At 40.5% G+C, this 17,805-nt stretch overlaps 1 protein-coding gene across 1 annotated transcript; it reads left to right on the top strand.

Annotated features, from left to right (window-relative positions):
* The first annotated feature begins 1,807 nt into the window (after window positions 1-1,807).
* Window positions 1,808-17,035, top strand: rnaseh2b (ribonuclease H2, subunit B). Its single transcript, XM_054787619.1, has 11 exons — window positions 1,808-2,022; window positions 2,208-2,276; window positions 5,010-5,126; window positions 5,211-5,287; window positions 12,960-13,074; window positions 13,143-13,207; window positions 13,284-13,389; window positions 13,887-13,968; window positions 14,066-14,111; window positions 16,151-16,228; window positions 16,403-17,035. The coding sequence occupies exons 1-11, from the start codon at window positions 1,959-1,961 to the stop codon at window positions 16,511-16,513; spliced, it is 930 nt and encodes a 309-aa protein (XP_054643594.1). The 5' UTR covers window positions 1,808-1,958; the 3' UTR covers window positions 16,514-17,035.
* Window positions 17,036-17,805: the final 770 nt, after the last annotated feature.

Below are 17,805 nucleotides of genomic sequence, written 5' to 3'. Positions count from 1 at the left end.
CCGAGGGACAACGGTAACACACTTCACTTTCCATGGAAACATGATGTAAAAAAACAAAATAGATCAGTAGAAAATCGGATTGTAACACACATCATGGACATTACACCATAATTCTGATTTGGAATCATGACAGTGTCACTTTCATTATTATCTGAATTCTGACAAAAAACTGAGAAATAACCCGGAAATACTCTGAAGTTCACATTGGGCGTCAATGCGTCAGCTCATTTGCATAAAAATGTCCTCGATTAAATTTTAGTTACATTGTGTGCAGACTAGCAGCTTATGTTAACGAGGTGTAACGATTTGTCGGAGTTTGGTCAAAGTACATGTTTTGGATGAAGCAAAATGCGTTTAGTGCACAATGTGGTGTTATACTGTACTTTGGATATCACAACAGCTGAAACATAAGTTCCACCGTTTTGTATTATTTCCTTAATCGTCTTTGTGACAAAGTTTTGCATGACACAAAATGGCGATGCGCAAATGGGCTAAAACTGACATCAGATCATGTTTTATACATAACAGACACAAAGAAAGTATTTCAGAATCAGGTTTATTGCCAGGTATAGTTCACACAATAAGAGGAATTTGTTCTGGTGGGTTGGTCTAACAATAACTATAGAAATAACAGAAAAGTATAAGATACAAATATAAATATTAAAAATATATAAAAATGACAGCATAGCAGTGCAAAACAGCAGCAGAAGAGCTATTGAATAGACTACAGCTTTGTCACTGTCACAGAGCACAATTAAAATCCGTACAGCAGTCTCTCCATTGCAGCATAAATCACTAAACATAAATTTAAATATACCGGTAAATCTAAATATCAAGTATAGTCTAAAATATAAAAGCCAAACTCTTTACTTAATTGTCCCCACCAACTAAGCAGAACCACTTTCTTCATCACAGAAATCTGACCAGAACTGGACTTAGGAGACCAAGTCGGGGGTAAGTTGCTGCTAATGGACTACAATGCTGATGGGGATGTCATACAACTTCATGTAAAAAATCCGAACTATCCTTTTAGGTTGGTTTAGTCCCCTTTGAAGATCCAGGTACATGGCCTGCCACTGTCAAAAAGTATTATTTGTTGTTTCAAAAGGGTGAACTTCAAAAACAAAAGACACTATGTTGCTAGTCACAATTTTCTAATACAGTTGAATCTCGGTTTTCGTATGCCCCGGTTTTAGACGGACAAACAGTGTGCCTAACAAACTAGTCGAGTGCCCAAACAAAGCATCCCGCACGTTTGTGAGGCTAAGAATAATTAGTGGTTCTTTTAGAGTTGGGACACCAGACAGAATTTAGCCCGGGGAAACCTTTAACCATCTTCATTGTGTGTCTGTGGTTTATTTGTTCATAGAACGCACACAGAATGATGCACAACTCTGTATCTGTCTCCTTCCTTCCTTCTTTCTGTATGCTGATGAGGCATTCAAACGCACTGCGTTTCTGAGTGTTGGTTTTTAAATTTTGAACGGCTGCAAAAACAGATGCAAGTGCCATACTTAATGCAATGCTAAACGGCATTTTTGTCGAAGGCCTTGGTTGACCTCTAGCGGCTTTATTAGGAAATTACAGCTAGTCTGACGTCTCACAGTGCGTACCACTGCATTACTCATAGGGGGACTAAAGAAAACACAAAACTTAAACAATGTGGGTTTCGTAACATTATCAATATAGTCGGGCTCATCATGGATTTATAAGTGTAATTAACAAGTTTCTGATGACTTAAAGTTAAAGATAATCAAGAACATAAGCTAGTTGACTTGTCACTTTGGCGAATGCCCCCCTTGAAGAAACGGCGGATGCTAAAGGAGACAGGCGTCTTTTCTGAGCGCATGTCAAAATACTTGTGTATACACAAATGCATAATTTTACTCTGCGTAACTCTTGAACGAAACCTGCAGTGTGGTACCGGTAAATCATTCAGCAAGATCTAACGTTTCAGCATGGCCTCCAAAAAGAAGCGAATGCCCAATGATCAAAACGATAGCTGGGTTGTCGTTACAACAGGTAAAGTTCTACAGCTACAAGCTAGTTCCGGCAAAGCTAACTAGTTGAATGTTATTTGCTAGCATGCCAGCAAAGCTATGCGTCACTTTTAGAGCACATAGCGACCTTTTCAATGCTTAACACGAATGTTTGTCAGATATGTTTGGGTGTGACTTACCTCAGACCTTACTTTTTGGTGCTTTCAGACTCCGCCATAGACGTACAGAGCAAGGACAATGACCCAACTTTTGTGAGACTGAGGAATCCCTCAACAGGTACAACTTCCGGTGCGCCTGCAAGCGCAGCTGCAACTTCATGCAACTATACTGCCTGAGCTTATAATAACTTAAACTTTCATAAAATGTCATGACCACTCTTAAAAAGCACACTGTAGCAGATCACAAGATTTTACAATGCAATCTTTTTATTTATTTAATCAATTACTACTTTTCTTGTTGTTACCTTACCTCTCTGATTGGCTGGGACTGGTCACATGACCTTACTGCTTTCGAGTGAGGCATCCATTCTGCCTTTTGATGAAGTTACAAAACATGTTTCCTTCCTCATGATTCACATGTCGAAAATACTCCTATTTTTTTGGTAAAAAGTAAAACAAGTTATACGTAATCACAGATTATATTCAAAATGCAACGCTTTTAGTGTAAATGAGTGAAGTCACTTTTTGTTTAGCTCTGCTTACAAATTAACAAAGAAAAGTTCTGGCATGGTAAAAAAAAAAGTCATATTTAGCTTTCGGGTGTTGAAATCAGTATATTTCTCCATCTTGTAAGAAACTATAGTTGCAAAACTCAGTTCATTCAGTATTTCGCAGACTTTCTTGTGATTGTTGCAGCCTAAAATACCTGATTTGGCAGCAGCTTTTCACAAAGTTACAGCAAAAGTTGCCATGAATTGAGGCTTTTTTTCAAATACTTTGCATCGTCTTGTTAATTTTATGAATTTGTCACCAATGTTGTAAGTGTTCTTAGTAGAATTACGACAAAGCGCACAGAATTTAAACAAATCCAAGAAAATATGCTTTATTTGCATAGTACATTTTGTAGAGCAAATTTTTTTAACATTAACAGCAGTTTACCAGTGCTCCCAGGACTCTTGTGCTTTTTTTTTTAGATGACTGATTTCGCAGGAGTTTTTCCCAAAAATTTGGAAGATTTTTTTTTTTTTTTTTAGACGCTTGTCAAAATGAAAGTGAGAAAGTAAAAGCGGCAATAAATAGTTGTGATTTTTTATGTAGTCACTCACATTACCAAAAAATGTTAGGGAGTGACGTACATGCGCACAAAACGCAACGTCACATTTGGTGCCGTATGTTTACAAAAGTAAACATGGCCCCAGTTTGTGGTCTCAGTCCTGGCGCATTTGTGGCACTTTCAAGAATTTTGTGCAACCGTAGTCAACATTTTCTTAACAAAATTATTTAGCAAGAAGATTAAGGAGAGAGAAGGCAAGACTTTTGACTATGGCTGTGGGGAACTTGCTGCGACATCTGCTCAGAGGGGCTGGGGTCAGGAGTGTTGTGGCATTGACATGATCCGTTTACTGACACAGATCTTTAAATCAATTTTCCGATAACAAGAACTTTTGCCTACATCTGTGAGTATTTTTCCCCTACTCTTTCACAGCAAAACATGCCTTTTGATGACGAATAGGTTTGCTACATGTGACCCGAACATTCAGACTCAGATCTGCAGTGGGAAAGTAGCCTTAGTATATTTACTAAGGGTGTGGCGAAATATTGATATATCAAAGTATCGCGATATTTAACCCTACAATGTATTATCGAAATGATCTGGCCATTTATATCTTGGGGATTAATAAAGTATCTATCTATCTTTTGTTTTTTTCATTATTGTTAAAATACAGCCGCTATAAATGTCTTCCACCATTCTACCTCAGTCAGTCACCATTTTACGTCATCTAGGAGGAGCTACTTAGTTGCGATAGTTGCTGAAAATAAGGCGGAAGACACTGAAGAACAAAAAAGAAAGCAGAAGAATGCTGCCCTATGGCAGACTCAGGTGGCAAAGTTAAACAGAAAGATGGTGTACTGACTTTGCAGGACGTAAGAAGTTTTTCATGAAAATACAACACTTGACGGACATGCACAGCCACCTCGTTTGTCACCACGCTCACAGAGAAAACTGTGCCTTGTCAGAGAAATGTTGATTTTTCTATTAAATGCTAAAGGTGTTATTCAAACAAGAGACGTGTGTTTAGTTTATGTCGTTTATTGTCACCATTGTTGTTCTGCTCAACCTTATCCGGGTCATTGTCAACAACTACTTAAAAAATTGAATCTACTTGGGAGACCTGAGATTTTGTGGTTTCTGAATGAATTTAAAATAGTGTCACTGTTTGTCAGACACCTAAAATAAAATAAAAAAGCTTTACAGTTATGTTGCACTAAAACAAAATATCCACTTTATCCACTATCTATTTTCTATACCGCTTGGTTTCATTAGCGTCACTGGTAAGCTGGAGCCTATCCCAGCTGAAGGCTACCAAATATAAACTATGACATTTTTTGGGGGGGTGGTTGTTTCACCTTAGTGAGGATAAGTGGCTTAGAAAATGGATGGATGGATGTTTCACCCAATCACCGTATCAAGATATTATTGTTATCGTGAGCCATGTATCGCAAATCGTATCATATCGTGAGGTAACCTGAGATTCCCAGTCCTAGTATTTACCTACATCTCTTAATCAACAGTGACCTACAGTGTGTTCCATCTGCTGCCATTTTTACACATGTGATCAGTTCACAAAAATGTGTGCAAAGTTTGCAAAACAAACACCACCAAAGACTCCCTTTGAGCTGTCTGCTCTGTTATCCACACGTTGGTGACCAATCCTAAGTGTAACCTGCCTTTTGCCTCAAGTTAGCTGGGATAGGCTCCAGCTCACCTGTGACCCTGATAAATATAACCTGTATACAAGATGTGCTTGTGGGTGCAATAATGAGTTGACCTGTCCTCTTGTTATTCTAGATGCAGCCTCTCTGTACATGCTGAGTTGTGGCGGTGATGGCGTACTGCAGCTTTATGAGGTCAAAGCATTTGAAGAGGACTTTCGCTCCTGGTTTGTTGGCCAGGTAGTTCAGAGAGGTAAGTGTCACTACCCGTAAATACTCATCATAGCTAATTTAGTGTTGATGAGGCTGTTGTTAACCGTTTGTCCTTTTTACACAGATGGGAGACTTCTGTTCGTCACACCGATGGATCCTCTGTATCTTATTTTGCCTTATTTGATCAAATCTGGAAAAGAAGTAAGATAATCATTGAACAATATGTATTCGACACCAGTGGTCCCCAACCTTTCTGAGCTATGCTCTCGTTCTGTCAAACCCCTGACGGACCAAGGGGGAGGAGGTTGTGTGGTGGTCGGGTCGGTACTGATGTGTAAAACAAACAAAAAAGCACAACATCAAATGAAAAGCACAAAATGAATACTGACTCAAAATCAGTACGATAACATCATTGACTGATGTGTGTGGGTGACAGGCACAGCATGTTTTTACCGGATCAGACGCGAATGATAACAATGTCTTCAACGCCATTGTGGAAAGTTGGGAGTAGTTACTTTTCATTTTAATCCGAAAAGATGAAACAACTCACTTCCCTCTGCACATAACGAACACACAAGTGGTTTGGCTCATTAGCATGGAAGTGAGGAGCATGAGCGACGTGCTCACGCACGCCAATCTTTGTTCCACTGATGTGACGCAGACTAAAATAAATGTCTTTGTATATTATTTTTCCAATTACCTCCAGTGGGCCAAAGAGTTTGCAATGTGAGCTGGATAGCAGCCGAAGGCAGGGGCCTTGGTTGCAGAGGCTCGCTCTGGATATGTGGATTGTCACCTCTCTGGTAGGGAAGGTGGCTGTGCTGGTGCACAAGGTTGAGAAGTTCCGGCTAGATATGGTCGGACTCACCTTGACAAGCAAGGGCTCTGGAGGAAGTCCTGTCAAGATGGGTTGGACACTTTTCACTCTGGCATTGCCAGTGGTCAGAGGCGACTGTCACGGGTGGCAATACTTGTTGCCCCCCCGGTCAGTGCCTGTACTTTGGAGTTTACCCGCGTGGACGAGAGGGTAGTCTCCCTCCGCCTTCAGGTGGGGTGACTGTTGTTTGCGCTTAAGAGGCAAACAGCAATTTAGAGTACCCTCCCTTTTTGGGAATCCCTTGTGTTCTTCTGGGGGACTTCAACGCTCACATTGGCGACAGTGATACGTTGAGGGGTGTGATTGGGATGAATGGCCCCCGTGATCTGAACCCAAGTGGTGCTTTTTTATTTGACTTACGTGATCGTCACAGATTGTCCATTACAAACACCATGTTTAAGCATAAGGGTGTTCATATGCGCACTTGGCAGCAGGACACCCTGGGCCCATGATCCACTCTGTGGTGGTGTCATCGAACTTGCGGTCATATGTTTTGGACACTCGGGTTAAAGAGAGGGCAGAGCTGTCAACCGATCATCACCTGGTGGTGAGTTGGCTCTGATGGTGGGGTAGGACACCAGTCAGACCTGGTAGACCTAAACGTAATGTAAGTGTCTGCTGGGAACGTCTGGCATAGTCTTTTTTTGTTGTTGTTATCATTGCTTCTGAAAGCTTTCCATTGTAGTTCCGTAGGGGAACTTTGCTTTACACTAAACTACACTTAGCAGACACTGTATCAGGTGCACCTGCATAATTTAATGTTTTTCAATACAAGAGCCGGATCAATTATTTTAGCCCTCTCATGTTACAAAATACTGTAATAACCCAATTTAATGATATAAATATTGTTAAAAATTATATGCACTCGTATTCAAAATTTCAAGATTTTAAACATTGCAAGAATTTACATTTTGAGGTTCTAAGTAGAGTTTCAAAATACAAAAAAAAGGGGGGGGACTTCCGGTCGACGGTTGCATGGAGTAGACGCAAGAGCGAGAGCTCCGCTTCTATTTTATCATTTTCACTCTTTCACTCCTCATTCCGACGTTTCTTTTTGCTCTTTTTTGGAGAGTTTACATCTACTTTACCCGGGCTTGTTTCAAATGGCATCACAGCGGGGCAAACTAGCGGCAAAAAAAGACTCGCCTACTAGCCTGACGATGGAAGCGATCTCCGAGCTACTTGACCAACACAGACAGTCGCTAGCAGGAGACTTTAAAGAATCGTTTAATCAGCTGGAAAACAAATTTGACCAAGTTTGTGCCACCGTGAGTGAACATGGCCAGCGGCTGTCTTCCCTTGAGTTGGCAGCAGATGACCTGAGCCAGCGTGTGCGGGAATTGGAAAATATTTGCTCTGGCCTGCAGGAGAGCAATACCAAGCTCTCGGCTAAAGTCGTTGACCTCGAAGGCCGAAGTAGAAGACAAAATATTCGAATCTTGGGCTTACCCGAGTCTGTGGAAGGTGGTCGACCTACAACCTTTTTCGCTGACTTGCTGGTCGAGGTCTTTGGAGAGGAGACTCTACCGTCTTCGCCGGAGATTGACAGAGCCCACCGGTCGCTAATGGCTAAGCCAGCTCAGGGGCAGAGGCCGCGACCTGTTATTATTCGTCTACACCGCTACCAAACCAAGGACCTTTTGGTCCGTGAGGCACGACGCAGAGGGAAGCTCGAGTACCGTGGCCAGCAAATTCGAGTGGTGGAGGATTACTGTCCTGAAGTTCTGGGCCAGTGAGCCGAGTACAGGGATGTCATGGCGGAGCTCTACAACAGAGGCCTCAGACCATCGCTTCTGTATCCTGCACGGCTCCGTATTACACTTCCCGGCGGAGACAAAAAGTGGCTACCTTCGGTTAACGAGGCGCAGAAATACCTTGATGGACTTCCTAAGTCATCTTAAAATGTACTTTTTTTGTGGACGGTGCCCTACGTGTGATTGGTAGCGACGTAACCGTTACCGGGCTATTCACAGGACATTTTTTTTTCATAGCTCTTGTTATACTTGATGTCACTGTAATGTGAGTATGTCCCACTATTTTGTTTCAGGGAATTTCCCCTTTCGCACTTGGTTATGAAGGAAACATCTTAGTGCCTTGTTTCACGTTGGAAGTTTCTACCTCAAGTTCCAGTATTACCTTGTTTACATACCGCTACAATTGTATAGGTACACAAGACGGTTTTCAGGGACCCGGCTCCTAGGAGTGTTGAGTGCTGTTTAATAATTTACAGAGGAGCTGAAGATTCGTGAGTGACAGGAAGATTGTATTGGAATAAGTATGGTTGTTTTGAAGAGCTTGCTGCTTTGTTTTTGGGCAGCCGTGTTGGGGGAGGTGGGGTGGGATTTTTGTTTTACTTTGAAGAGGTTAACTTGCATATGCCACACACAGCCAGTTTTTGTTTTAATTTACCTTGTATGTTCCAAGTATTGCACTTTTTATACTAACCATCTTGCACCTTTGATTGATAATGGATGATTCACTAAATTTTGTTAGCTGGAACGTCAAGGGTTTAAATCATCCCGTTAAAAGAAGGAGGGTATTTGCACATATAAAGCAACTTAAAGCAGCATTTGTGTTTTTGCAGGAGACTCATATTCGTGGTTCTGACAGTTCACGTTTAATGGCACAGTGGAGGGGCCAGCATTTTCATTCTTCATTTCAAGCAAAGGCCAGGGGGGTCTCAATCCTTGTTGATCGGCCTCATATATTCAGTCCTTTTTATCAAATTCTGGTGTCTCTGATGTCTGGCGTCTCCTCCATCCAAACAAAAGGGAGTATTCATTCTTCTCTCACGTTCACCATACCTTCACCAGGATTGACTATTTTTTCCTTGATAATGATCTTTTGCAATGTGTTCGCTCATGTACCTACCAGGGTATAGTAATATCAGATCATGCCCCAGTTGTACTTTCCCTTGCTCTCCCAAATCGCCCTCGGATTAACAAGCACTGGCGCTTCAATTCAACTCTTCTTTCTGAGAGCGATTTTGTGAAATTTATCGAAGAGCAAATATTGTTTTTTTTCCAGACAAATTCCTCCCCAGATATATCTAGCTTAGTAGTTTGGGATACTTTTAAGGCTTATATAAGGGGTCAAATTATCTCTTACTCTGTTAAAATGAAAAAGGAGGCCCACCAAGAGCGACTAGAATTGGCAGATAAGATTAAGAAATTGGATCATCAGTATTCTCAATCTACGAATCCCGATTTATACAAAAGGCGTGTAGAACTCCAAACTCAATTTAATCTGGCTTCAACTTACATCGCTGAGCGTCAACTTTCTGCAAGTAAGACTCTGTTTTATGTTCATGGTGAGAAAGCAGGGAAGCTATTGGCAAACCAGTTGAGAGGTACTAAAGTTAAGGGACACATTGTAAAGATCAAAATGGAGGATGGGAATTTTACTTCAGATCATGAAAGAATAAATCAAACATTCAGAAATTACTTTTCTCAGCTTTATGCCTCTGAATCAAATAACTCGGCACTCATGAACGTTTTTCTGAACCAATTAGACATCCCCAAGATTCCTTTCGATAGTAAAAGTAGACTTGACAGACCTATAACAAAGGAGGAGATTGCACAAGCTATTTCATCACTCCAGTCTGGGAAGTCTCCAGGTCCCGATGGTTTTCCTGCAGAATTCTTTAAGGCTTTTTCCCAATCTCTCTCCGTACAGTTGAGTACTGTGCTGTCCGACTCATTCAGGCGCGGTACCTTTCCAGCTTCATTTTATGAAGCATGTATCACCCTTATTGGGAAAAAAGACAAGGACCCTTCAGAGTGCTCCTCATATAGGCCAATTTCATTACTAAACGTGGATGCTAAAATTCTGGCCAAGATAATGGCCAAAAGATTGGAGGACATTTTACCCCTGGTTATATCAGATGACCAAACGGGCTTTGTAAAAAATCGATATTCTAATTTCAATATGCGCCGGTTGTTTGACATCTTGTACCTCCCTTCTGATGGGTCCATGGAGTGTGTGCTATCTTTAGACGCGGAGAAGGCCTTTGACCGTATAGAGTGGCCATATTTATTTGCGGTCTTACACAAATTCGGCTTTGGTGCAAATTTCATTACCTGGATAAAATTACTTTACTTATGTCCCACTGCTTCCGTCCTCACTAATTCTCAGGTGTCACAACCATTTAATCTTTACCGGGGAACGAGACAAGGTTGTCCTTTAAGTCCCTTATTGTTTGATTTGGCCATAGAACCCCTTGCCATAGCAATTCGCAGCTGTGACAACATATCTGGCATTTGGAGGAATGGAGTACAGCACAAGGTGGCGCTATATGCAGATGACTTATTAAGCTTCATTTCACATCCAGACAGATCTTTACCTGCTTTGCTACTGCTTCTGAAGAATTTCGGTCAGTTCTCAGGATATAAACTTAATCTGAATAAATCTGAAATTTTACCTGTCAATGAGGGGGCGCCAGCATCAGTGTACGCATCGTTTCCTTTTAAGATTGTGGAAAATAAATTTACTTATTTGGGCATCACAGTTACAAAAAAACATAAGAGTCTTTTCAAAGAAAATTTTTTGAGTCTATTAAACCACACGAGGCAGTGTCTGACGCAGTGGTCGCCACTTTCCACTACTTTGGCCGGTCGAATCAACTCCATTAAAATGACCATTCTTCCCAAATTTCTATATTTTTTTCAATCCATCCCAATCTTCATCCCAAAGTCTTTTTTTGATACTTTGGACTCGGTCATATCTTCCTATATTTGGAAGGGCAAGCGTCCTAGGTTGAATAAAATTCATCTACAAAAACCTAAGCAAGAGGGTGGGATGGCGTTGCCTAACTTTCGCTGTTATTATTGGGCAGCCAATATTCGATGGGTCATATTCTGGTCATACTATCAGTACCGTCCAGACCGGCCTTTATGGGTGGAGATGGAGTTGAATGTGGCTAAAAATGTTTCTATTCTAGCGTTACTTGGATCTGCACTCCCTTTTCCGTCAAGCAAACGTATTGATAATCCGGTGGTCTGGCATACGTTGAGGGTGTGGGCCCAGTTTAGGAGACATTTTGGTTTTGAAGATCTCTGCCTTTTTAGCCCCATTTCAGACAATCATCTTTTCCAACCTTCCTTGCTGGATCTGGGGTTCCGGGAGTGGCGTAGACGAGGCATATTGTGTCTCCGAGACCTGTTTATCGATAATACGTTCATGTCATTCCAGCAATTAACGGAACAATATAATCTTCCAAAGTCCCATCTCTTTCGGTACTTTCAGGTTAGGCACTATGTTTACAGTCGATTACCAAATTTCCCTGAGATTCCTGGTACGAACATTGTTGATGCACTTCTGGACTTGCAACCATCACACAAGGGGTTAATTTCTACTGTTTATGTTAAACTGTTGGACATAAGACAGACCTCTCTTACTAACATTAAAACAGCATGGGAGCAAGACCTAAATATGTCTTTGACAGGTGACATGTGGCATACAATCTTTAAAATGATCAATTCAACCTCTATTTGTGCCCGCCATAGCTTGCTACAATTTAAAGTTGTACACAGGACTCATATGTCAAAATCCAAACTAGCCCGTATATATCCAGAGGTGGATCCCTGTTGTGACAAGTGTAAGAGGGAGGATGCCACACTTATCCACATGTTTTGGTCTTGTCCTAGTCTGGAGAAGTATTGGAGGGAAGTCTTTCAGACACTTTCTGTAATTAGCAATTTACCCTTGCAACCCAACCCTTTAATAGCACTGTTTGGCACCACAGGTGAACCCGACTTGCGTTTGACCCCCACACGACAACGAAGTTTGTCTTTTGCCTCCCTCTTGGCCAGACGGGCAATTCTGTTAAAGTGGAAGGATGCCACTCCGCCCACTCACGCTCAGTGGCTGAGAGATGTCATGTCTTGTTTAAATCTGGAGAAAATTCATTACTCAATTTGTAATGCCAAAGAAAAATTCCAAAATGTCTGGGGACCTTTCTTAGTATATTTCCACAACTTTAAATTTACCTGAGTTCCCCAATAGCTTTCCCGCTCTGGCCTATTTGCTGTCATCTGTCGTTTAACTCACTTGTGTATTTGCTTTGGTTGTTTTGCATTTGGTTGTCCTACCAAACTCGGACCTCTGTCTTTTTGGGCTGTGTGTGGCTTACATTGTGGGTGTTTTTGTGTTGGGGTTTTTTGTTTGTTATTTTGCTGTTTTTGTTTTTGTTTTCTCACACTCTCGTTCTCTGCCTAAACTACCAGCAAACATTGTGTGCATTTGTTTTTTACTTTGTCAAAATTCAATAAAAATATTTCTGATAAAAAAAAATACAAAAAAAAGAAATGGGACTGAGAGAAAAAAAAAACTGAGTAAGAAATTTCAACAATTAAAGTGAAATAGGTTGTTCATCAGCTGATCAAAAGTTTAAGACCGCAGCCTTTAAAAGTAAACATTTTGGCAAAAATTTGAATTCAATGTCATTCTCTGTCGGGTATTCGGACTGTCATGATCTCTCGATGGCAAAGGCAAAAAAGCAGATCTTCTAAATGCATTTTTTAACATTATTAGAGCCATCTAGACATGCAATGACCTTTACATTGGTATTACTCAATATAGTAGATATAATCAGAGAAAAGGCGATGTTCGAGCCACAATAAATATTGTGTTAAATTAATACTAACAGTATAATACACCAAATGCAGTTTGTTTTTCGAAAAAGAATGAAACATAATCCACCAATCCTTCTGACACAAGAAATGTGTTATGGGAACCACAAGCATAATAATTTTCAATTGGTATGGACTGTGGCTGCATCAATGATAAACTAGATAATATATTCTTCTGACGATGCACAGTGTTGTTTTTGTTATAAATTAATGTCATCTTGAGGTTTACTCAGTATCTCTACTGTTTTTCATTCCACTCATCTGTTACTTACCCCCGAGTAAGCTTGTGAATCACTTACACCTCCATAAAGACTCCATAAAACTCTCCGTTAATAGTTCGGATGTTGTCTGCTGTGTTTGTGTTTAGGGTAAGTTCCAGCCTGTGGATCAAATGGTGATGGATGAAGACTTTCCTGCATGTACCAAGCTGCTGAGCTGCACGCGTTCTCTAGCTTTCATGCATCACATTGCAGATGAAAAAGGTGAGCAGCTACAGTAGTAGTCCCAGCGCTGGTAATATTTAAACTGACTGATTATTCTTGTTCTCTAGAGGTGGGAAGCCTCAAGTTTCACCGATACAGTCGGGAAAAAACGATGAATTGGTTAAAGAAAAAGGTATGTCAGTCATTCTTTCTACATCAGTGCCACGAAAAGCACACAGTTGAATTAATTTGTTCACATGTGGCTACAGGTGGAAAAAACAATCCTGGCGTTAAAGAAGAGGAACGTCTCTGTGGGGGAGGGAGTTAAATCCACCACATACATCCAACTCAAGACTGAGTCTGGCTCAAGTGACGGTAACCTTTTCTTATATTGTAACTACATTCTACAGTGGAACCTCTGAAGTCTGACATCAGAATTTTTTTGAAAATATGCCTTTAAGTTGCACAAAGTGCAATTCCACATGGATCTTTTGCTTTTGCTTTGGCTTTTTTGTGATGCCACCACGGCAGAAAGGTGGAAATAATTGGAAAAGTGTGATGATAACCATAGAAAAGGAAATTGAAAGACCGGTACATATCTCTCTGTCCTGGCAGCTCAGTACGATATGGCTAAAGAGACATTTCACAGAGACAATTTCAATTTTTTCCAAAGGTTAAATTGTCTCAAAATACAAATAGATCATTCTATACACATACGGATTGTGCTCAACCTCATAGGTTCCACTTTAGTTAAAGAGGCTTTTGTAGTACTTTAACAGCAGCAGTAGATGGCGGCAAACTATTGAAGTCGTCATCATTTTCACCATCCTATGAATGTATAATGACTGTTGTCTGATCACCTTCACTTTCAGAGAACTACCTTCGCTACGCCCACGGCCTCATATCAGAGTACCTCAGCAAAGACCTGAGCAAAGACCTCCTCCATCACCTGCAGTATGTCTGCGCACACACAACAGACAACTCTTGCTACTGCAAAGTCTGCTCCATTAGGAGGCTTGCTATATCACTATTATTACTACCAACACTACAGGTTACCAGAGATCACAAGTCCAAAGGAGACAGAGCCACCTTCAAAGGTATGTTTTGACATTTGGTCCTCAATTAGTAGCCTGCAGGCCACATCCGGCCTGCCAAAACTTTTCATTTGGCCTGCCAGACATCACCCAAATAGAGAAACTAGGGCTGTCTTCGACTAAGGGTTTTTATAGTCCAATCTGATTTGTTGAATGTTGTTTTGTTTTTTGTTTTTTTGGAGCACAACTAATGGTGACTTTTTCCACCTCAAAGAAAATGACAAACAGTCAGATAAACAAATAATCATGGTAGGTATTCAACAAGAGTACCTTCATTTATTAAGTGACACAGAAAGCAAGATGAACAAAAGCGACACACAGTCGCTGTCGGCAAATGGGCGACAGCACTGGTGAAAACACCAGGGCTGTTTTCAAGTGCAAGTGGGCACATTACACATCCGAAAAATGCACATAAAATAGGAACAACATGGCTTGAAAAACAGCAACTTGCCAAAACTCTCAGTTAGCAGCTTCATTCCATCCATCCACCCATCCATCATTTTTTTAGTCGCCATTATGAGCCAATAAGTCAGAAGATGTTGATGGTCTTCCTAATGTTCACAGCTAGGGGTCACATCAGCGCCTTTGGATTGTGCCACTCAAGTGGGTGATTTTACTGTATTCTATACTATTTAATCGGGCTGTCAAAAGCACATTAACATTTATTTAACTAATTACATAATGTTTTTTAGCATAATTAATAGGGATGAGCGAGTACACACAGTATCTGTATCTGTTCACCCATCTAAATTACCTGTTTTCATATTCATTCGGAGCGGACAGGGCATAAACCGGAAGGGGGTGTTGTTTAAATTTGTACATTATTTAAGTCCCACCCATTTGACATGAATTGATCAGAAGTTACTATATTTATTTTTTATTCCTCAGCTATATGTATACTGTGTATGAGTGTAAGTGATCTGTAAGACTTTATTATTTAATTATTTTTTAATGATCTGTGTGAAGTTGGTGATTCATGCAAACATCCAATGATGGCAAACGGGGAAATAATCTGTCAGCCTTGTTCACTGTATTTTTCTCAAAAGCACCTCGTTCAGTACTACGAGCAAAATTTTCGAACTAACTTTATATCACCAGCCAAATTAGAAACGAGAAAAACACCGGCAGTGACCGATGCAACACGAGCCATTTACAGCTCTGTCTATTGCAATGCGTGGATTTTCATTCATCACGATTATGGATAATGACGAGCTGTACTCGTTTCATGCTCGTATTTGACAAAAATGCATTGTCCATAACCGATACTCCTCTAAAATGAGTATCCGGCTCATCCCTAGTAATTAACGCATATGCATCATGGCAAGCTACGCGTCTCTGTTATGATGACAAATGGAGGCCAGTGTAGCGTCCCCACAGAGTCACACAGAGCCTGACGGCCTTTTGTAACATTATTCTGACCTGAACATATCAACAGCAGTGCAATTCCAACACCATATATGTATCTTCAACTCACAAACACATCTCTAGTCCTTTCGTCCCGAACGACACATCCTCATTGTCATTGGACAGTGAGATGAATTGCTGCACCGTGAATTCAACTTAAATGACATGTTGTCTTTGAATGCAACTCCTCATTGCTCATAATAACACGATTAAAGTGTGATTAAAATGTTCTGCTATTAAAGCTGTTAAAACATACATCTATATAATCCTGTAGTCATTTTTCTTTCTTTCATTAAAATAGAGTAAAAATTGGCATATTTCAGACATAGTGACATGGTGATTAATCATGATTAATTAATTTGAAAAGTGTGATTAATCTGAATTTAAAACTGTATCATTTGACAGCTACTACTCTTTTACTTCAGAGTAGTACTCTTGTAGAGTAGTCCAAGAGCACACGCATGCACGCACGCACACACACTTTTTTTTAAAAAACTTTGCACTATTATACTTAATCTGCACTTACTCGATCTAAAAGAGACAAAAACTATTGAAGTTTATTTGTTAGCTTTTAACACTACATCACTGCTATAGTATGCATAATATGATGACGTACAATCGTTTCATCGTTTGACCAGAAACGTAAACTGTCAGACAAGCCGGTGGAGGCAGGAGAAGACTACACCAAATTCAACAGTGAAGACTTTGTGCGGAAAGTGAGTATCGTCATGACAAGACAATTATTCAATTTTCTCTCTCTCTTTTCCTCTGTGGAGACTGAGACTTCTCAGAAGACCTTGAGAGATTGTGTCGCTCTTGTTTGTTTCAACTGGAGGTTGAAATGTGTAATGAATGTTTCTTTTTCTCTCTCTGCGTCTCATTACATAAAGCCACCAAAAAAGATGACGGCCGCACAGAAAAGTCTAGCAAAGGTGGACAAGACTGGAATGAAGACGATGTCATCTTTCTTCAGCCCCAAAGTCAAATCGGAAAAAAAATGATTGTCGGTTGCTCTCTTCATGTTTTGTAAATGACACTTTTGTAATAAAGGAAAGAAATGTTTACCGTCTTTACCTGCATAGCTGAAGTCAGAGGTTTGTGCACTTCACCCTATTGTGCACTTTGTTCACGTTTTGCATATACATTGTAACTGCACTGCCAATCATCCATTTTCTATACTGCTTGTCTTTGCTAGTGTCATGGATAGGCTGGAGCCTATCCCAGCTGTCTTTCGGTGAGAGGCGGGGTACACCCTGGGCTGGTCAGTATATGTGGCCAATCACAGGCCACATATACTGTAGACCAGGGGTCACCAACGTGGTGCCCGCAGGCACCAGGTAGCCCCCCACGACCACATGAGGTGCCCGCAAGCCTGCTTTTCATTCAGGTTTTCAGTTAATAATGAAAGAACAGTAGAAAGAAATGCATTCTGAAATACAAAATGTGAGTTTTGGACACCAGCATTTTGTTAATGTTCTGGTAAAACAAGCATATTCGATTTGTTTGGGTTTAAGATAAGTTCTGAAAATAAATGTTACAAAAATGAGTAGCTCTTGGCCATTTTCATTTTGTAAAAGTAGCTCTCACAAGGAAAAACATTGGTGAACCCTGCTGTAGACAAACGACCATTCAGCCACATTCATACCTATGGACAATTTAGAGCAGGGGTGTTGAAACTTTTTCCATTGAGAAACGCATACTGAAAAATTATAGGATGGACGTGCCACTTTTATATTTTGCATTTTTTAAACCGACCCATGTAGATATGCTAAGAAGTAGGGGTTCAAGGTTTTATGCTGCCGATTCTGGTACCGATCACCAAAGACTGAAATTGGCTGATTCTGGTCGCATGGTTTAACTGTAAATTCCATTCATCCATTAATTTTCTATACCGCTTCTCCTCTTTAGTAAATTTTTCAATTTATTCATGATGAGTGCTATTGGTCGGTGTGCCGTATAAAGGGGAAAACTACTGGCTATATAATATGAAAAAAAGGAACCATAAAATAACCTTAATTTAGGCAAAAACATATTTGATTTACTTTTTCAAGAGAAAATATTTCACTCGTGAAACTTGAGGATGAGATGCCTTCTTTAAGGAGACTTTGGATGTGAGAGTACATTGGTGGAGCTCTAGCAGGACTTCCAGGTAAATGAGATCGCACCCGGTGTCTTCCATAGCTGAGAAAGGCTGGTCATCTCGTCCTATGAATTCAATTATTTTTTGGGTTATTTGATTAGCCTTCTGACTCACACTCATACGGGCGAGTGTTGTCCATATGGATGCGTTAGC

Source organism: Dunckerocampus dactyliophorus, chromosome 9 (genome assembly GCF_027744805.1).
Source record: "Dunckerocampus dactyliophorus isolate RoL2022-P2 chromosome 9, RoL_Ddac_1.1, whole genome shotgun sequence".
Taxonomy (NCBI): Eukaryota; Metazoa; Chordata; class Actinopteri; order Syngnathiformes; family Syngnathidae; genus Dunckerocampus; species Dunckerocampus dactyliophorus.
Note: the sequence above shows the minus strand (reverse complement) of the source record. Positions and strands in the feature narration are given on the sequence as shown.